This window comes from Lactuca sativa, chromosome 1, assembly GCF_002870075.4.
Source record: "Lactuca sativa cultivar Salinas chromosome 1, Lsat_Salinas_v11, whole genome shotgun sequence".
Lineage (NCBI taxonomy): Eukaryota > Viridiplantae > Streptophyta > Magnoliopsida > Asterales > Asteraceae > Lactuca > Lactuca sativa.
This window is the reverse complement of record NC_056623.2, coordinates 10,918,636-10,940,273: the sequence shown is the minus strand read 5'-3', so window position 1 is coordinate 10,940,273 and position 21,638 is coordinate 10,918,636. Positions and strand designations below refer to the sequence as shown.

At 33.6% G+C, this 21,638-nt stretch overlaps 2 protein-coding genes across 4 annotated transcripts; both read right to left on the bottom strand.

Annotated features, from left to right (window-relative positions):
- Nucleotides 1–9,499: 9,499 nt before the first annotated feature.
- Nucleotides 9,500–11,649, bottom strand: LOC111911024 (F-box protein SKIP19). 2 transcript variants are annotated; one of them, XM_023906804.3, is made up of 4 exons: nucleotides 11,481–11,649; nucleotides 10,787–11,171; nucleotides 10,004–10,714; nucleotides 9,500–9,828 (listed from the first exon to the last, which is right to left on the bottom strand). In XM_023906804.3, the coding sequence occupies exons 2-4, from the start codon at nucleotides 11,164–11,166 to the stop codon at nucleotides 9,825–9,827; spliced, it is 1,095 nt and encodes a 364-aa protein (XP_023762572.1). In that variant the 5' UTR covers nucleotides 11,167–11,171; nucleotides 11,481–11,649; the 3' UTR covers nucleotides 9,500–9,824. The 2 variants fall into 2 exon arrangements, with proteins under 2 accessions (XP_023762572.1, XP_023762571.1); XM_023906803.3 differs by having other exon boundaries at nucleotides 9,500–9,834; nucleotides 11,481–11,648.
- Nucleotides 11,650–18,752: 7,103 nt separating this feature from the next.
- Nucleotides 18,753–20,748, bottom strand: LOC111911025 (putative F-box/LRR-repeat protein 23). 2 transcript variants are annotated; one of them, XM_023906805.2, is made up of 3 exons: nucleotides 20,502–20,748; nucleotides 19,435–19,804; nucleotides 18,753–19,321 (listed from the first exon to the last, which is right to left on the bottom strand). In XM_023906805.2, exons 2-3 carry the CDS (start codon nucleotides 19,779–19,781, stop codon nucleotides 18,835–18,837), a joined length of 834 nt encoding a protein of 277 aa, XP_023762573.1. In that variant the 5' UTR covers nucleotides 19,782–19,804; nucleotides 20,502–20,748; the 3' UTR covers nucleotides 18,753–18,834. The 2 variants fall into 2 exon arrangements, with proteins under 2 accessions (XP_023762573.1, XP_023762574.1); XM_023906806.2 differs by lacking the exon at nucleotides 20,502–20,748 and adding an exon at nucleotides 20,411–20,483.
- Nucleotides 20,749–21,638: the final 890 nt, after the last annotated feature.

Sequence of the window (21,638 nt, the reverse complement as noted above, 5' to 3'; positions counted from 1 at the left end):
CCCATCACTTACCACTGACCAAAGAAAATTATTCCTTTCTTACACCCTGAACCCTATCGCAAGCAGAACTGACTCTCTAGTTGTCTTAGAATAATACTATGTTTATTGGCCTTCCCGGTTAAACCTTCATCAAATAATATCTTATCCACACCACCTGATCAACCAGTCAAGGCCTCGCCGACCTAACAATAGCTTTCTCCACACTCACAGCCTGACCTATCTTGGATTCTTCCCATCCTCAAGGAACTCTGGCGCTTCCTTAAGATATACTGATCTAAATCCCCAACACGGGTATAATTTCTTAAAATGGTTCACAGTTGGAACTATCCCCAGAGGTCCCAAGTGATTATCCCCTACCTGTATTCGTCTACATTCTAATAACCTCATAATCACTAGATCACCGAGCCATCTGACAATCTCCCTAGCCAACCACCACCATACTGACCTTACTGGACTAAGATCTCGTGACCAAACGATATCAAGTGCGTACACCCCAAACATGATTAAGCTCTTTACTACTCTCAACGGAAGGTTTTCGTATCCAAAGTAGCTTTCTTTGATACAATTCCACATCCTTACACAATCCCAACTGATGACAAAGAACCCATAGAGCCACAATTGGAACAAAAAGGTAATCAATTCAATGCTCTACTTAATACCAAATCAAACCTGGATCTGCTATAAACAATAACTCCATAATCCAAAAATTTAGGTGAAACGTGCCTAGAAACCAAGATATACCATAAACAGAACTTGATGAAAGGTTGCCACGTCTACTGACCTCCAACTTATACAGATCAAAACCTTCGAAGCATCCCAACTATTGACGATGAACAAGAAACAACCAACGATCGAGAATGCACTGACAACAACCCATCAATCCAATTTTCTACTAAACTAACCCATGAGGAACTACACATACCAAACTATGAAGTTTATTGACAGATAAAACCACTGCCTATATTAAGACTATAGGTAGCCATCTATACATCGAGCTGTCAAATCCTTCAATCAACCGATACTGAAATCGAACGACCTAACACCTCTTGATCAGTTTATTGGCATCCCTGAAAGGGACTGCTGGATACAATGAGCTCCTTGACCAACAACTTCCTGCCATGAAGAAAATTCATGTATTCCTAAGCGCGTACATCTAATGGAAACTTGCTCTGCATCCTTGTCTCTAACTGATCGATGATCTTCCAAGTAGCATACCTAGTTCTCCCCCACTTTGGGTTCAAATTATCACCAACTGACATTGCAAACAAACCGCACTTCAAACTTGCTCAACTAGGTACATAACATCCCCGACTCTTGGAATGTATAACACAATGCAAGATGATCTTCCAAATAAAGACCCAACAAACTAAAAGACATTTTGAATCTTAGATGGAGACCTCAGAAACTTCTCAATCATAACCGCCTCTATCATCAAGAATCCCATGCAGATGCACAAGCAATAACTCTGATAGTCTATTCATAGCACCGATTCTCGATCCAAGAACAAATGGACTACCATACACTTTACCTATAAATCCTTAACCATCACTTCATTGTGAGAATCAATCATAAAAACAAGAGGCATCATCCTCATAGTCGAGATACAACATAGTCAACGGAAGTAGTCATTCCTGATTCACTTCTCCTGATCACCTCGAACAACCAGCTAGAACACGCTCTAACTAAACTCAAAGAAGGAATACCCTTGTTCTCATATTGTATAGTCTCTACGAAAATGAATCTCTTTATACATATGAAATATCTCGAGGAAATCAAACCACAAGAATCCTCTTGTGCATCTCCACACTTGTCACAGATACCGCAACCATCTAGTTCCCCCATTAGGACTTCCTCTAAATTATGAATTCATACGCTCATTCTCTCTTTACCCCAACACAAAAAACTGGAGGATCAAATTCCTTTTCATAGAAAATGACATCATAAGCCATCGACCGATCACTCAACCTCGGGCTATAATCCCCAAGTTGCTCATCCCAATCGCTCCCTTCTTAAGTCTCGTTACTCAGACAAACACTACCTCAAGCAAGGACCAAGACCTCAAAATCAACAACTTATCTAGATCTGCACCATTCAATCCCAAACTAACATGGATACTAAGGCCCAAACAATCACCCGACCCCTCTTTATCCCGAAAAACCATAACCGAAAGGTTGATAAATACCAAAATGCTGCAACGGATTCATGGTGCCAAACCATGTTCCTGCCCTCAACTAGCTCCTTATAATTTCCAATACTTTCCATGATTCAAGTACAGATCACGTACTTTCAGTAGAACGGGCCCAATACTACCTTCCACGCCTATCTGTATTTCCTCAGAATGTGACTTCCCCACTTTCACGGCTAGAAAAGACCGATTTGTTTATGTTTTGTTTTATCAATCAGAGTAATCCTTTGATTAAAAGAGTTGCGGAATTTGTTCCCAAAACAAAATATGATAAGAATTTATCAAAACATTTCTCAAAAGAAATGTATTTTTATTAAATAACAAAATCTCAGGATGTCATGTTCCGATACATACATAAAACATAAACAGTATAAAATAGACCTTACAACAGTTATTTATAACTACTGATCTGTAATCCAAAATCTCTCGTCATGTCAACCTACTTATGCTCTAGTGCTACTACCTATGATACAAAGAAAACTGAGTGGGCCAGGCTTGGGAGCCTAGTGAGCATATAAGGTTTTCAACCCACAATAATATAATTATTATATTTAATCATCAAACAATCAACCCAATTACCCATCCCCATTATCTTCTTTATTTCTTAAGGTTTTACCCTAAGAATCAACTATCGTTCCTTCATTCATTCCTAAGGATTGACCTAAGTAATTGGCGCAAAGTCCATTGCTGCCCAACATTCATCTACACAGTACTAAATCCATAGCTATCAAGGTTCATCTACATAGTACTAAATCCATAGCTACCATCGTTCATCTACACAATACTAAATCCTTAGCAACCAATGTTCATCTACATAGTATTAAATCCATAGCTACCATCGTTCATCTACACAATACTAAATCCATAGCTACCAAAGTTCTTATATAAGGCACTATATCTATAACTACCATGGTTTTTAGAGTACACCGGTAAACATCAAGCCCATAACACCTACAAGTTGCGAGCCTGCTAGTTTTCCACTGGACTGTCTAGAATCGTCCATGGTTGTCATCCCTACTCTGCTGAATGACGGAGCCATCGTTTGGGTAAAGGTTTCACTTATTTTCGCCTGTCACCCTCATCTCATGATCTATATCATCTTTCGTCTCATCCTCAAACTCATCCTTCATTACACACCAACTATTTCGTCTAACCATGTTCTACCCAACATATTTGTAGATAAAAATTACATATACAGTTTAAACCATTTAAAAACCTGTATAAAACATTCATTTAACGTCCATCTCAAGTAAACAAACAATATATAAACACGTAACATGTATTTCATAGCAAATACTTCATATCTATGTGTTAGAAGAAAGTATCTACACACTCACTTGTTAAGACGATTGTCGAACAACACTACGACTCTTCAAGTACTATTCTTTTGGTGTAACCGGGATATCTTCCAAAAACCGGGCTTCTCGCGGGCAGAGTTTCGGCTCAAAACTCTATTCTTCTCGGGATCTTCGGGGCTTCAGGACTTGCTTCGGGTGTCGGGGTGATATCGGGGCTTCGGGGGTACTTCGTAACCAATTCCCTTTCTTTTGGCAGTAGAAACATAAGGAGTCTTCTAGAATGGTACATGGGACTATCTCAGCCTCATCCTTTCTCTTGCGTGCAGAAATTTTTTCTGGACTTCCAATGTTGCCAATTCCCATAGAAGGATGGGACATTGATTCACCAGACGAATTTGCTTGACCAGTGCGCCAAATCATCGCTGATTCAGCAACAATAAGCAAATAATTCAAATTAATGAGGGTTACGTCATGTTCCATCATATAGTACTCTCTAACGAACTTACCATATGAATCGGGAAGTCTCTGAAGAACAAAGTCAACAGCCAACTTCTCTGAGACATCGACGCCCAACATTCCTAATCTATCAATATGCAACTTCATATCCAAGACATGAGCACATACAGACTTTCCATCTTTGTGTCTTTTTGTCAACAGGGCTTGAGTGACCTTGAAATTTTCAAGTCTTCGAACATGTGGGTCAGGGAGAATAATTGGAGGAGGTGGAGGAAGTGAAGCATGATTTCCATTTCCACAATCAAATCGTGGAACATCATCTTCAAGCGGAAAACTTTTTCCAACGGATTCAGGAAGACCATAGTTGTCGGACTTTGACATCTACAAAACGGGAGAAATTCAAGTTTTAGTTGATTGGAATCCTTGATATAACACCCAAATGAAATATCAAGGCTAGGATCCAACACAATATCCTACAATATGGAAGAGGGATGTTGTAATCCAAATTGCAGAACATTTGAAAGTAGGTAAATGACAATTTACCAATTTCCACAATGAAAAAAGAAAATTAAAAATTAAGTTTTAAATGAATTGAAACTCCTAGATCTTTTGAGATTCATTTAAATTTTCAATGACATGTTTAAATCTCGAGTGTGCCCTTCGTTTGTGACTGGGATGCCGAGGATCACAAACAAGTTGTGGATAACCATGCAAATATACATGGTGCCCTCAATGTTATAGTCACCTAATTGACGTGCCGGTTAACCACACACACTCCATCGATCTATGACAAACATCGAGTCACCCTTTTGCCACCTTTGCTTAGAGCCCAATTAGTGTGCCGGTTAACCACACACGCTCCACTAACGTCTTAGCTAGGGTACAAAGTGTAATTTCATGGAACAACACTAACTCCACATTTTTTCTAAAGTAACTAAGATTTGGGAATTTATAAAACATTTAATTACATCATATTTCATTATACTTATAATGGAAGGTTGTATCCTATCCTACCCGTTCGGCTAACGACCATCCACTAGTCAAGAATGCGGTTGGTAAGAATGGATACCCAATGACGGTCATTTTACAAGCCGATTCCTTAAACACCCCTTATAGACCAGCTTCGTGAATGAGGCCTACTAACGGTAAGACTGACCTTTTACTCATACATATAATATTAGACCTTTTAATTTTATATATAGTATAAGGGTGTATTTTACACTTTTAAAATACTAGGTGGTCTAATTTAATAAAATTATACTCTTAATTTAATTAAATATAAACCATATCATTATGGATTTATTAACTCTCTTTTAATTATACATTTAATTAACTTAATAAAACCATAAGGGTCTAATTTGAACTTTCCAAAAAAAAAACTAGGGTTTTAGAATATAATATTTCAAAATTAATACCTTTTAATCAAAATTTTAAATTCCAAAACTTGAGGGAAAGTTTTGAAACTTTTCAAAACAATTAGGGTTTAGAATTTAAACATTTCAAAATTAAACTTTTCAATCAAAAATTTAATTTCCAAAACTTGAGGGCAAGTTTTGAAACTTTTCAAAACAATTAGGTTTAACTATTTAAATTAGGGGTGGAATTGGTACAGTACCGAGTTTTTTTTCTTCAAACCGTGTACCGTACCAAATATAGTTGGTATAAGATTTTAGCTACCAGTACCGTACCATGTATACTTGGTACCAATTAATTTGGCTACCAACAAATTTGGTTGGTACATATTGGTATTTGGTATATACCAAAATTTTTAACTAATATGTATTATACATGAATATAAGTTGAATTTGTGGACATCTGGTCGTTGCTTCACTCGCTTCTGGTAGTATTTTTTTTTTTTTTTGGAAACCACTAAAAAGATTAAAAGATGTTCACCCCTAGCAAGTTGCTAGAGGAAATAAATGGAAACAGTAGAAGGAATGAGAAGTTAGTATTCATTTTTAAGTTTTAGTGTATGTATCACCAATCTCGTACACATCAAAAAATAAGTATCAAGAAATTTGTCGATCAATGTGTTAGTTTAGTAATTCTAAGACTTGTTAGTTCTTATTCTAATTAAAACATGAAGATATGAGAACTCATATTTCTTTGTAGTTATGAATTGATATATATATATATATATATATATATATATATATATATATATATATATATATATATATATATATTGGTTGGTACGGTACAATCGTGGTATTCAAAATTTCATACCATTACCATACCAAGACTACTTAATTGGCATGGTATTACCAGCCAAACATATTGGCTACCAAACAACTTGGCTACCGATATATTTGGTTCGGTTGGTAACATGTTGGTTGGTTCTTTGGGCTTCCCATAGATTTCGTCCAATCCACTTTCCAAGAGGAATCCATAGCCCACAATGCAATTATCTTATAATTACAATATTAGTCCCCCCAAGTTTAATTAATCTCTTTTAGCTACAAAATTAATTCTTGACTAATATTAATTAAACAATATGATTTCTCTTTAAATATATTATTCACATAATATATTAATAAATCATAATTAAACTCTTTCTCCATAAATCATCCTATCAAGTTGCTTTGGTAAAGGCAACCCAAAAGGACCATGCTCACAATCGGGTCAAGTACATACCAAAATAATTATGGACTTAGACACTAATCCAACAAAAAGGGACCAAGATCACATTTTTATGGCTCCTAACACTCAAAAACATCTGAAAGGACAGGTCTGGAGTAAGCCTACTCATATATACCAGGATTATGGGACCAAAATGCTCCAAAACTTAAGAACTAACAAGATCTAGTGAAACACTTATCAAGTTCAGAACTTTATATCTTTTGGAGGTTGCTTGAGAGGTGAAAATCCCAGATCTACAATGCCTGAAGCTTTCTAAATGCACTCCAAAGATCTTCTCCCTTCAAGGATGGACACAAAACACACAAATAGCTCAAAAACTCACAAATGAACACTAAGGTTTGCAAGGGGTCGTTTGGGAGGATGGAGGCTAAAGGTGGAAGGTGTATGAGAGTTAAGGTTGCTTAAATATGGCTCAAACCCTCAATATTAGGGTTTACATAACTGTCGAGTACACCCTACATACCCATTGAGTACGCATCGCGTACTCACAAGGACCCGTGTTCTTTTAAATGAGTTACGTCATGCGTACAAACCAAGTACGCATATGGAAGGACCATTTTTGCTATAAATCGATACTTTGGGTCAAAAGAGGAAAATACCTGATGTCTGGGTGTTACAATTTACATTAAAGTTTTTTTGAGATTTGTTAACTTTTCGAGTTAAAAGAGTTTCTGTAGCATTCACCATTTATTTAATTTATATTTTTAATATTAAGCACAAATATTAAAAATCAAGTTACAGTAATTAAGAATTAAATTAAACAAAAACTATAGTAAATAAAGACTAAAATCAGATTTTTTATAAAAGAAAACATTAATATTCATTATTTTATACATAAACCAGAAGAAGCAGCTGCAATACTTCTAGTTGTCGCCAATGTATTATTTATGTTTTCTTAACTTATAAATACCTTTGGGGGTAATATTGTTATTTTACATGTTGTTACTTAATGATAGACATTACCTGAGGCGAAAAGGCTATATATCATGACAAAATTTAAGAAAATGGTTAGTGTGTGGCCTTTGGAGGTCATAAAGAGTTTGAAAGATGACAATGACAAAATGGTAATCTAATGTGTTATTCTTTTTTTAACTTGAGATGATAAGTTGATATGGACAATATGGTAATCTAATGTGTTTTCAGGCCTTGGCTACTGGTTTGCAAGCTGATATTCATGTGATGATTGATAGTCTTTCAAGTTTGGGCATGAAAACAAATGTAAAAGTGGATGATTTGACTAAAATAACCTTTTGATTGAGAGTTCGAATTTGATGTTTTTGAGGTAACCTTGACCATTGTGCATAGACTCCTTATTACACTCAGGAGGCTTTGTGGGATAGTAACAATGGAGGGATAAAAGAGGAAAAATAGTTGTATACTACGATGATTGAAGTTTTGAAAATAGGTGTAGATGATGTCGGTTTCAGTTATGTTGCAATGATGCTAAAAAGATTCAGGTAATTCTACTCATTAACTTCAATGAGAACATTGGTCAAGAAACTTGAGAATGTTGACTCTTTGCAAATAAATCGCAAACAAAAGCTTGCATTTTGGATCATTGTTCATTACGGTTTGGTGATGCATTTAAGTCTTTGTCTGTCAACTGTCCAAAGTACCCTTCAAGAGTATGACACCAGTTACTTTGTGATGATGATAATCTATACTTTTTTGGTATTGTTCTCTAACTGTATGAACTTTTTGTTATTGTTCTGTAACTGTATGAACGATAAAAATTGCAAATCGCTTTCACAAATTAGCTATTTTTTAGCATGATTTTGAGTCGCAATTTGTGAGCACGAACATATTCAAACCCTAATAAGCCCATGCCAAGTTCTGCATCACTGACATTTCATAGTTTTTAATTTTCATTTTTGGGACCGTTTTTCAGACATGAAACCAAAAAAATTATATAAAGACGAAACATATGAATAGACACACAAAAACACCACCTTCTAACCCAAACAATGTGCAGGAAACCCTAGTAATTTAATATATTTTTAAAATTCAAGAAATCAAATCCGTCTAAAAATCAGGAATCCCCTGGTGGCTTCGATTGGATAATTTTATTGGGCTTAACTAAGATGGGGCATTAATTTTCGTAGAGACCATGAGGCTTGAGAAACAACATTTTAGGCTGTAGTTGGGACATCAGTACTTCAAGATTCCAGACTGGACACATCAGATTTAATTGTCAAATTGTCATTTATTTAGGTTTACAGGAGCTAGGAAATGATGTCATTTAGATGTATTTAAATCGATTATATTTCACTGAGAACTATGAAAAGAAGTTAACCATCTTCTTCTTCCTTATTTTTGATCCCTTCTCCAAAAAAGGGATACAGGTTCTATAACACTAGCCACCATACTCCACATGGATATTATTGTTCAACTATTTTCAAACCACAAGATAGCTATAAGCAGCAGAAAAATGGTAAACATATTTACATTACTTCCAAAACATATACATACGGTGCCTTAACGATATTTCCTCTTTTCCATTTTAATTGTCAACAAAACACTGTCATGCAGTTTTGCCATATTCTAACGAATTCAACATTCCTCGAAACTCAAAGTAACAAATCAGTGAGCTTGCGGCTTCTGATCCATTTTTATTATTTAAATCTCTTGGTTAAATGTCTTTACTCTTTAGACAAATTAGTTTTTAATTTTTTTTCAATTTGATGAACCAAACCTAAAAATAACAAAAAAGTGGTTTCTTTTAAACCAAAAATGGTAAAAAAAAAATTACTAGTTTTCTATTTATCTTCTTGCTTTGGTTTCCAAGACAACATAAAACACATATGACAGTAAAAACTGTTGATGAAACAAGGTATGAACCACATCAATTCCAATTTGTGATCCATATCCATATCAAATATGACTTGATACCAAACCAACCCAAGCCAAATTAACAACCAAATTTACGCATAAAGAGATGAAATTGAAATGGAAATAGATGCAAACGATTTTAAATTTTGAACAAGGATCAATGAGATCTTCCAAGGAGATGCATTCACGATAACATACAAAACAACAAACCAACATAACATCTTTAGTCTTTACCCAAGTTTGAGACAAAAAAAAAATGGAAATGACCCACAAGTATTTACAAGTGTATTAAAACACAGGTAGATGTCATCCCCAAAATTGGATAAAGCCATCAGCAGAATATTGATTAAAAAACTTGCATTACCTTGTCTAAGTTCCAGAAACATGTCAAAAAAAATGTTCAGGGCAACAACCAGTCAGCTACACCTTCAAAAAGAATATCAACCACATCAGTATCTCCAAATGCAAAATTTACAATTGATTTTTGAAATATATCTTCATAAATGACATTTAGAAAATAATTGAGAAAATAACAGCACTCTTAGAGAAATGAGAAAAAAAACTGAGTAAAAAAAAAAAACGGTGCCAGACTCACCTTTCTGTAAAAAGATCATCCAAACAAACCATGAAAGTCATCATGTCGCCCAAGTCATCAATGTCAATAGAATCATCATCACTACCAAAGAGATCGGGTTTAACATTGTTTATGTAATCATAATGATAAGGGTTTGTGTACTCATCATAGTCAAAGCACTCATCATATTCATAATCAGAATCACCAGAGACAAAATCTTCAAGCAGATCATAACTATCATCACATCTCAGACACAATGGCAATCCTTCAAGAGAATCATTAGGTAGTTTTACACATTTAATCTTATCTAAACATTTCTTCCCAAACTCTCCCTTGAGATCAAGGTACAAGCATTGACGCAAGTCAAGTGATTCAAGATGAGGACAACCATTCAAAATTGCTAGCAACCCAGTATTTGACATGGTGTTTCCAATGAGTTCAAGGTGCCTTAACTCCGGTAAGTTTTTACCAATAGCAATAGCCATTTGATTTCGGATCCTTAAAGACTCCACATCACTGTCTTCATCAGAAAACCTAAAAAACTTTTGATTTACTTTCAAGGTTCTTAGCATGGGGCAACAATCACCAGCACCTTTAATATCTTCTTTTGAGATCTCTGTTGTGCAGAGACTCAGTTTCTCCAATAAAGGAAATTTATTCAAAATTTCAGTCCAGCCATCATAAAATTCACCAAAGCAATAGGTGATATCAAGACGTCTAAGCTGACTTGATCTGTTAAAGGAGTAAAAACAATAAGCTCACATACCTATCAACACACATGAACGATATAATAAGCTCACATACCTATCAGCAATATACAAAAGAAGTTCATGATTAGCAAAATGCACAAGGGTAAGATCAACCAATTGGCCTTGGCTTCTATCCACAGCATGTTTACACATCTGTTGTAGTGGGGGCCTTGTACATGGATCTGAATGATTCTCCATATAAATGACTCTCCACATCGCAGGGTCCTTGCAGATATTACGCCATGTAGTGCAAACCTTCTGGGCATTCTCAAGTATGTCAAAAACACCAACTCTGTATAAGATGTTTGCCATTACATCAGATGGGAGCTCCAACCAATTCCTTTTCGGTTCCTTCACACGCCATTGTTGCTTTGGTTTTGGAACGAACTTGAAATTCTTAGGTTTTCGTCGAGTAGATTTTGATGTGGAGAGCATCGTAACTTAAACATGTACAAAGCAGAATTAGTTTGAACATTTACAAACTGGATGTCAAATACAGATACACATAAACGATAGATATAACTACATGAAATCAAGCGTCAATGCAGTGGGAATTTGATCAACACAAGCGGAATAAAAATTGATTTAGAAATTCTGCTCCATATCCACTTTAACGAGGAATGAGGGCATTATCGATAATCAGAATAGGTCGAAATGAAAATGTAAAAACCCTAGCGCTACTGAACATGGAAAAATGAATATTAAAACTTGTAAGAAATTAGGAGATGTTGAATAAAAGATAAACGTACATCACGGTGAAGAAGAGAATGGTATCTCTGATTTCCGATAGCCTTTGCAGCTTCCGATAAACGAGCAAGTAGCGATGCAAATATATAGAAATTGTAGGAGACAAGAACAGTGTTTGTGGCGTGGCTGGAATTTGAAATGAAGTTCTTACTCATAGACCGCATAGAGATTACGGCCCGGCCCGTGGTCACTTTCTAAAAAAACCGGTCTTTGGTAAAGTTATCTTTTAGGAAAAAAAAACAAATTTTTTAGTTATTTAAATATGTTTGTGTCGCTCTAAAAAAAGTCTGATTTTCATTTTCTTTTTGTCATTCATTTTTTTAACGTCAGCGGTTTATATAACTATTTCTTTTCTGTTTTCTGAAAAGAAAAAAAAAAAAATAAGCTTACATTTTTTACCAATAATCTGACAAGTTTTTTTTTTCCAGAAAAACCATTGAATTTATAAAAAAAAAAAATCAGAAAATACATTAATATTTATAAAAGATTTTAAAAAAGAGTTCAAGTTTTTACAAAGCTACATTGAGATGAGATCTAAATGACAATATATGTTCATATAAGAAAAATTGATGTATTGATTAGGTTTGCTTTATATTATGTACTTATGCAGTTCAAGTAAGAAACTTATAAATATATATAAAAACAAAATTCTGATGTATAAGTAAAGGTAGCTTCGACTTGATATAACTAGTTATTTGTAATTCTTTTATTTTGTAAAATGATATTTTTCTATTTACCTTTTAAAATATCATTTTTGTTCCTTCGTCTTCAACTTTATAAAATGTCACTTTCATCCTTCATCTTTCATCCATCAACTTTGTATAATCTGTCACTTACAACATTTCTATTTTGTAAAAAATGATATATTTATCTCATTTAAAATATCACTTTCAACTCCTCCACCTTTAACTTTATAAAATATCACTTTCATCCTCTTCATTTTCTAAATTTTCGTGTTTATCCTTCATTCTCGTAGTATATATATATATATATATATATATATATATATATATATATATATATATATATATATATATATATATATATATATATAATATACTTTCCTAATATACAACAAAAACACCTAAAAAGTCTTGATTATATATCAATCCATCTATGAAGTTTTATAAATGTCCCGATTATCAAGTAAAAACTTGAAATTCTTTGAATTTGAAAGTTAGTGCTGTAATTTAAGATGGTTTATGTGTTGGATTCTATAAAGAATAGTTAATTTTTTTATGTGGATTAATTGTTCGATCACCTTTTTACTCTTTTAATTGATTTAGATTAGACAAATCTTCATAAATGGTTTATAAAGTTTTCCAGAATATTGAGTTTTGTCATCTTTTTAAAATATTAATTTTATCATGGTTGGTTCCTCGCTCATATAAAAAGATTTTTATATCATTTTAAATTTATTTTATATTTTAATTAAATAAAAACAAATTATAATAAAAAGAAAATAAATTTGAAAAGTATCTTTCTTCCAAAATCATAACAAAATTTAAAATTTGGGTCAAATTCATAAAAGAGTTTAAAACCTAGACCAAAAATATGAAATTGAAATATGACCTGGAAATACAAAAACCTAAAGTTTGTTACCTTTGTATTATATTTCTAAAATTTTGATCAATATTATATAATTATATAACATATAATAGTGTATACTTGAGTTGAGATGTAATTCGTGAAGACCAAGTTTATTTAATATCAGCACCACGCAGGGCCATTCCAAACATATTTTGGGCCCAGGGCGAAAGAAAAAAATGGGCCCTTAAAATACACAAATTTCGTCAATTTTTTTATAATAATTCAATAATTGAAAGAAAATTATTTGTACTATCTTCTAAATATAACAACTTCAATAAAAAAAATTTGGGTCCTGGACGGTCACCCCTATCGCCAACCCTCTAGGATGGGCCTGACACCACGTAATTAGGACTAAACGTGCAAAAGGATACAAACCCCAACAATCACAAGTGTAATTGTTCTGATTATAATTAGAAGCGTTTTGATGGACCAAAACTCAAAGCCTCTGTGGTCTAGGTTCGGGCTGAAACAACAAGACAAAAAGACCCAAAAATCAGGTGTGTTTAAAACCAGATATCTGAAAATTCGGATAGTGAATTTTTTTATCTGAATACGTATCCGAAAATTCGGATATTTGTATTTTCGGATACGGATTCGGATACCAAAATCGGATGTCCAGAATTATAACTTCTTTTCATTACCAAATATTAATCAAATTAAACAACTATTGTTTTAGTATTAAGTATTTACAAAAAAAATGATCAAGCATTAACAATTCAGAACAAAAAAACTCGTGAACCACTAAGCATTAACATGAAATTCAATATTTTAAAAACTGGTTTTTTTAGTTGAATCGGTATGGTGACCGGTTCCCGGTTCAACCATCAGGTTAACCGGTTTTTAACATCAATCCATATACGTCAAAAAGAAAATAAAGTATAATATCAAAATAAAATATAGTTTTAGATGAAGACAAACACATCAAAACACTTTATAACATTTACCATATGCTTTTATTTAGAAATAACTAAATAAATTTGAAAAAAATCAACAAAATTTATTATAAAAATGGTTCTTTTACGTGTATTTTTATTTGGTTCAATCGGTTTATTTTGACCGGTTTAACCAGGTTTTTCTAAAAGCCGACCGGTTCAATCCGGTTCAGAAATCAACATAAGACCAGTAATAGTTGAACCGTTTCCTCCCCCGGTTCCCGGTCCAACCGGTTGGACCAACCGGTTCAAACCGGTTTTAAAAACATTGCATGAAATTCATTTATAAAGATCAAACTCCATTCTTTAGTAACTTAAACAGTTTATACACATAAGAAAATAGTAAATGCATCCAGACTAAAACAACAACATTATATAAATTAAGGCACCATCATTTAAGAAATTGTTTTGACACCACCAAATTTTGTTGTTAAGCCGAGGCAGATACAAATTATTAACTTACATAAATATAGAGTTGTAAATATTAACTAACAAATTATTATTTTCATTTTCATAAAATAGGAAAAAATATTTAAAAAAATTCATATGTTTTCGGATATCGGATATCCAAAATATCCGAAATTTTGTAAAATCACTATCCATATTCGAATCCGAAATATCGGATATTTAGGTATTCGGATATCCGGATATCTGAATTTCGAATAACTTTGGATTGGATTTCGGATTTTTCGGATCCAGTTATTTTTGAACACCCCTACAAAAAATATGTCAAAAAGATCGGCAGGTCCGGAGGGCCAGAGCTTAATCAAGGCCCTGGTGTACCAAACATAAAGATCGTGCTTTTTTTCGTCTATCAAATATGGCTACATTAGGGTGAATATTTAGACCGAATCGGATCGGACAGGTTTCGAAGAATAGTGGACCGTGGAGCGTATCGGATGAGGCTTATCGGGTCCAGGCCCAGGTTCGGGTTTTCCGGTTCTTGGACCGGTTAGATTGGTACACCTTTATATGCATACGGTACAACTCATTAAAACGCGTTTTTCGGTTTGATACAACTTATAAAAACGAATATAATGTTGGATTTGATACGTTACAACTCGTTAAAATGAATATGTTTTTGGGTTTAATACGTTTAAATGAATAGGTTTTTGACTTTCATGCGTAACAAATCTAATTTTATCCATAACGTTATAACTTGCAAAATTAATTTTCCATTTCGAAGTCAGAATTTTCCGATACTCTACCGAGATCCCTTCATATGATTTATTTGTCAAAGATATATAAAATTCATAACGATAGTCTAAAAAATAGCTGAAATATTTCAGCTTTGATATTCCAACTTTGAAGGATTGTGTGATTCATTAAATATAACACAAAAAACGACAAACTTATAGTCTAAACACATCTATAAACTCTAAATTACATGTTGGAAAAAAACTGCATGTCAATCCGACTTGAAACGAATGAGATATGTTCGTTTAAAGATATTCACAGAATATAAAAGTTTAAAATAATAGCTAAAAAGATAAAATATTTCAGCTTTGATATCCCAACTTTGAAGGATTGTAAATAATTGAATATAACACCAAAACGACAAAATTATAATCTAAACTCATCTATAAACTCTAAATTACACGTTGAAAAAAACCGCATGTTAATCCGACTTAAAATGAATGAGATATGTCTATTTAAAGATTTTTCACAGAATGCACAAGTTTAAAATAATAGTTGAAAAACTAAAATATTTCAGTTTTGTTATCCCAACTTTGAAGGATTCCAATTCATTGAATATAACATCAAAAATGACAAAATTATAGTCTAACTTATCTACACACTCAAAATTACACGTTGAAAAAGAAACATATGACAATCCGACTTAAAATGAATGAGTTATGATTGTTTAAAGATTTTTACAAAATACAAAGGTTTAAAATAAGAGCTGAAAAGTTGAAATATAACTTTAAAATAATTAATACCTGTTACGTCAAATTCCATAAATGTATATCGTATGATATGCAGACTTGCAATAACTCGAAAGTTGAGTTTCATCGGGTAGGGACTAGGGGTGTCCCCACATAGAAACCTTTTCTTGCAAGAGGGAGAGGTGGAGTACGAGAAGGAGAAGGGTTACGTCGACAGGCTGTAGTGTAGCCTCTTTCTTTGTGTCGTACATATAGTTTATGGGAAAGGGACACAATTGGTTAAACCGTCAAAGCCATATGATAATTAGAAAATAGATTTGAATTTTTTTTAATCAGATCTAAAACCAGTTTTTACTCGAAAGCGGCCGGATCAAACCGGTAAAAAAACCTAACTGTTTTTGATGAAATCCTAGAACCAAGAACCGGTCCGGGGGTCCGGAAAAAGGTCCAGGTCCGGACCATGGGTCCAAATACCCCACCCCTAGGCTACGTACTACTAATATATAGTCCATTCGAGAGAGAAAGAAATAACAACAATAATAACTCATTAACTTCCTCAAGTATTAAGGACTTATAGGCATTAAAATGCAAGCAATTAGAACTCAAGGAAAGTATAATTTCTTTGACGTCCTATGTTATGTGTTATTTCTTTATTAAATCAAAAATTAAGAATCATATATACCTTACCAAGTCTTTGCCTTGGCTAACTCCACAAAAAAGGACACCTTAATTGGTGAATATCATCTATTATTGTAACAAACCAATTTAAACTTTTGATGACGATCAAGAAAATTTTCCAAGCAAATGCATCAATAAACCAACATAACATCTTAGTCTTTACCCATGTTTGAGCCAAAAATTGGAAATGATTCCCAAGTGCAACAGGAACATCTTTGAAAAAAAAAATCAACCACTATTAATGGCTATGAAAGTCAGCAATCTTCTAAAATCAAGTCCTCAATGTTAGTAAAGTCATTGTAATCAACTAATCATCATCTCCAAACTCATGACAATCCGGCTATGTGATCATCTCCATTTATAGGCATCCTTGAAGAGACTCGTGAGGCAGTTTTACGCATTTAATCTTTTCTAAAGATTTTTTCACAAATTCTCCATTGAGATTAATGCACAAACACTGACGCAAGTCGAGTAGTTCAAGCTTCGGACATCCATCCAGAATGGCTTGCAACCTGTTATTTAACATGATGTGTCCAATGAGTTGAAGGTGCTTTAACTGGGGTAAGTTTTCTCCAATAGCAGTAGCTATCCCATCACCACAATGCCAGACCAGGTCATAATTTATTTTCAGTGTTGTTAGCATGGGGCAAAAACAGCCGGCAGCAACAATTACTTTGTGTGAGATGTATGTTACGTAGAGACTAAGTTCCTCCAATAATGGAAATTTCTTCAAAGATTCAGCCCACTTTTCATTAACTTTACCATAGCAAAATGCCAATGATCAAGACGTCTAAGCTGACTTGATCTGTTAAAAAGAACAAAAACAAGATCATGCAGTGGTTGGTTCTTTTGATTTGATTCCCAAGTATGCTAAAGCTAAAATATGAATAATCAAGTCATACCTATCAGCAATATACTCAAGAAGCTCCTTGTTGACAAAATCACAAACCGTGATATCAATTAATTGGCCTTGGCTTCGATCAACAACATGCTTACACATCTCCTGCATCAGGGACCTTTCATTTCTATTTACATCTTCAAAATTATTCTCCATATTAATGACCCTCCACATTGCAGGGTCCTTGCAGATTTTATGCCATGTAGTGCAAACTTTCTGAGCATTCTCAAGTATGTCATAAACACCAACTCTGTATAGAATATTGGCTATTACATCATAAGGAAGCACCAACCAATTCCTTTTCTGTTCCTTCTCCTGCCATTGCTGTCTTGAATTTAAAAAGAACTTCAAATTCCTGGGTTTTTGTCGATTTCATTTTGACTGGCATGTACATATGCAATTATAATAACATTCTAGAAATGAGAAAATAATGTCTAACAAATATATCAAATGAACCTAAATGCATTAGTTTATCTATAACAACAACATGCAATTTGCATAAAAATATGTAGTAGTTAGTTTGAAAACTGTAAAATCAAGTGTCAATATAGGGGGGTTTATATAAATACAAACGGTTAGCATTTGTTCTCCATATCCACTTTGGAGAATATGATTCAATGCCTTCATGCAAAGAAGTAGGATATAAAGAATAACGAATGAGGGGAATTATCAAGAATCAGAGTAGGACGAAATGAAAAATCAAGAAACCCTAGAATTGAAAGAAGAAATCGTCGATTGAAACTAAAGTAGTTTAAAATAAACGTACCTCATGTTTGAAGAAAAAGAATCGTATCACTGATATCAGATAACTGTTGGGCTAGCCTGGTCCATCGTCGCAACCCCCAGAAAATCTTTTTAACATATTTTCGGGTTTGTAAACCAATTTATCCGGTCGGATCCAATCCAATAACATTAGATAACTTTTTAATAAGTTAAATATTATACAAGAACAATGATGATTTGTCAAGTAAATATATAAAGATACACACATTGATACTACAGATTTTATAAGATTTTCAAACATCTATCCAAAAATCTAGAATATTATTCCTAAACGATTTAATCTTCAGTTATCATTTCTTCAATGTTCAGTAAAAGTTTCTTTAAATTTTATCTTCAGTTATCAATATCGGATTTTTTTTGTCAATTTTATATAAATCAATACCAACGTCATTTTCATTTATACTTATGGGTGTACTTTTTAGATCAATAAATCTTCTTCCAGCTCAACAATTCTCTCTCGAAATGTTTTGTGATGATTCATTTCACTACTATATATCGAAATGGTCCTTCAAGCAAAGCATACATAATTATTATATATACAATTATACACATGTTCATCCAAAACCGCTGTTATTTCACCGTCTCCTTCCTAAACGATGGCAGGCCCGGCTATGGGTTCATCAAGAAAAACATATCGACATCCTTCAAGGGAATCATAGGGAAGTTTTACACATTTAATCTTTTCTAAACATTTTTTCACAAGGTCATCCTTGGGATCAATGTACACGCACTGACGCAAGTCGAGTAATTCAAGGTGACAACATCCATCCAGAATGGCTTGCAACCCGGTATTTGTCATGAAGCTTCCAATGAGTTCAAGGTGCTTTAACTTAGGTAAGTTTTTTCCAATAGCAACAGCTATCACATTACCACAAGGAGCTACCATTTCATCATTTATTTTCAGTGTTGTTAGCATTGGGCAAAAACGACCAGCAGCAACAATAACTCCTGTTGAAATGTCTGTTAGGTAGATACTAAGTTCCTCCAATAATGGAAATTTCCTCAAAGATCCGGCCCAGCTTTCATAAGTTTCTCCATAACAATATACGAATTCAAGACGTCTAAGCTGACTTGCTCTGTTAAAAGGAACAAATACAAAAAAAAGAAAATCAAGATCATGCAGTGGTTCTTTTCAAGAATGTAACTATAAAAAGATGTGAATAATCAAGTAAGATATATAGTCACATACCTATCAGAAATATATCGAAGAAGCTGAGGATTAGCAAAATCCTCAATGGTGATGTCAACCAACTGGCCTTGGCTTCTATTTACGGCATGTTTACACATCTTCTGCATCAGGGGCCTTCCATTTTTGTGATAAAAAACATTGTACATATTAATGACCCTCCACATGGCAGTGTCCTTGCAGATATTACGCCAAGTAGTGCAAACTTTCTGGGCATTCAGAAGAATGTCACAAACACCAACTCTGTATAGGATGTTGGCCATTACATCATATGGGAGCTCCAACCAGTTCCTTGTTTGTTGCTTCAACTCCCATTGTTGTTTTGAATTTAAAACGAACTTTAACTTCATAGTGGAAAAGGATTTCTCAGAGCCTAACAAATATACCAAATGAACCAAAATGTTTTAGTTTGCCAACCAATAACAACAACATGCAATATGCATAATAATAATACAGCATAGGATTGTGCAACATTAATTTGACTACTGGATGTTTTATATAAATACACAACCTTAAATCAAGTGATAATATACGGGGAATCTAACAAACACAAATGGAACAAAATTTGATTTAGCAATTGAGCTTATGACCAGTATGCTTCGATGCTTTCATCAAAAAAAGAAAGGATTTAAATAACGATGAATGGAAGCATAATAGAACAGGTTGTAATGAAAAATCTAAAAACCCTAGAACTACTGAACTTGGAAAAATAAAGCAATCCCTGATTAAATATTGTTAGGAAAATAGTCAATAAGCATCTACATAATTAAAATACTACTGTCAAGAGAGATTAGGCATACTATCAATAAATTAAAATCAAAGATTGAATGTCTCAATTTGTAAATTGGTAATTGCAGAAAGTGCAAGATAGAAAAAACATCCATACTGCGAATAAAATTATGACGAAAAAATTAGATGCAAAAAATTAGTAAATCCACTATATATTATATAGGTTAATAATAAAAGTCTGAAAACTTACAATTAACACGGCCACATGAAATATAAAGACTTGGAATAAATTAGAAAAAACGAAAGTCTAAAAACAGAATTAGCAATACAACCACAATTACCTTTCACCAGGCGAGGCGGTGAGAAATAGATTTAAGGCGCCAACGATTGAACCGAGTTAATAAGCGGCGAGGCCGATTGTTTGTAGGACACGCGGTGGCCGATGGGAGCAGTTAGTGGCAACGGAAATTGAATTAAGAGCGCAGTGAGGTTTTGTATTATGTAGGCCGTAGCCGTAGAATTCGCCAACAAAATCTGGTTTTCTTTTATATGTTATCATGTTTGTATGCGTTAAGTTTATCGGCTGAGTCGGTCTATGTTTTGAAAGTTTGGACCGGTCGTTTTATGGATGGTTCAATCGTTTCGACTGATAGGATTGATTCAGAAAACATTATTATTACATCATAATTAATTTTATAATTATAAAATATAAGAAATATAAAAACAACATCAAAATATCATGAAACACATTCTTCTTTGACTTATTTTTTCTATTGATTTATTCGATACAAATAAAACACAAAGAACAAATTGTCGGTATTGTTAGCAATCGTTAAAAATTAAAACACCTATCAAGACCGATTTTGAGTATATAAATTTTGCTCAAATGTCCTGAACAATCTAGAAAAATGACCATTTATAAGTTTTTTTTTTAAATAAATATATATACATATATAAAAATAAATAAATAAAATTGGCCCCAAAAAAATTAGGCGTCAACTGCCCACTTTGACGGTCCCTCCGCGCCCCCATGAAACCTATAGCTTTAAAAAAGAATATGAAGTGGTTGGACCAATTTGTTGGACCGTTTTTCGTGAACCAACCGGTCTACTAGTTCAATTACAAATTATCTGTGGGGTCAAAAAACTAGTAATTTGATAAGTTTCCGGTTCAATCTGTTGAAACGGACGGTCTAGTTCGGTATTTCAAAACCATGTTTTCTATATTATTATATCTTCTTCTAGCTCGACAATTTTGTCTTAAAATGTTTGTGATGAATTGCTCACCATCAAAATGGTCCTTCAGGCAAATACATATATGTCCACAGGTTCATTCAAGACCTTTGTTAGATTGTTTCATTTGTCATAAATTGCCCCAATTTTGCCTTATCATTCATAAACTACAATGCTAGTTTGGAATGGTAGTAAATCATCTGTCATGGCTGCCAAAATCAAAGGTAACCTTAATTTCCTTTGATG

What these genes read in the sequence shown, in the direction of transcription:
- LOC111911024 (XM_023906803.3), bottom strand. Translation starts at nt 11,166, where the DNA reads ATGCTCTCCACATCAAAATCTACTCGACGAAAACCTAAGAATTTCAAG. An exon ending in CTTTTGTATATTGCTGATAG is followed by an intron (nt 10,715 to 10,786) that starts GTATGTGAGCTT and finishes CTCCTTTAACAG; the next exon opens with ATCAAGTCAGCTTAGACGTC.
- LOC111911025 (XM_023906805.2), bottom strand. Translation starts at nt 19,781, where the DNA reads ATGAAGTTAAAGTTCGTTTTAAATTCAAAACAACAATGGGAGTTGAAG. An exon ending in CTTCGATATATTTCTGATAG is followed by an intron (nt 19,322 to 19,434) that starts GTATGTGACTAT and finishes TCCTTTTAACAG; the next exon opens with AGCAAGTCAGCTTAGACGTC.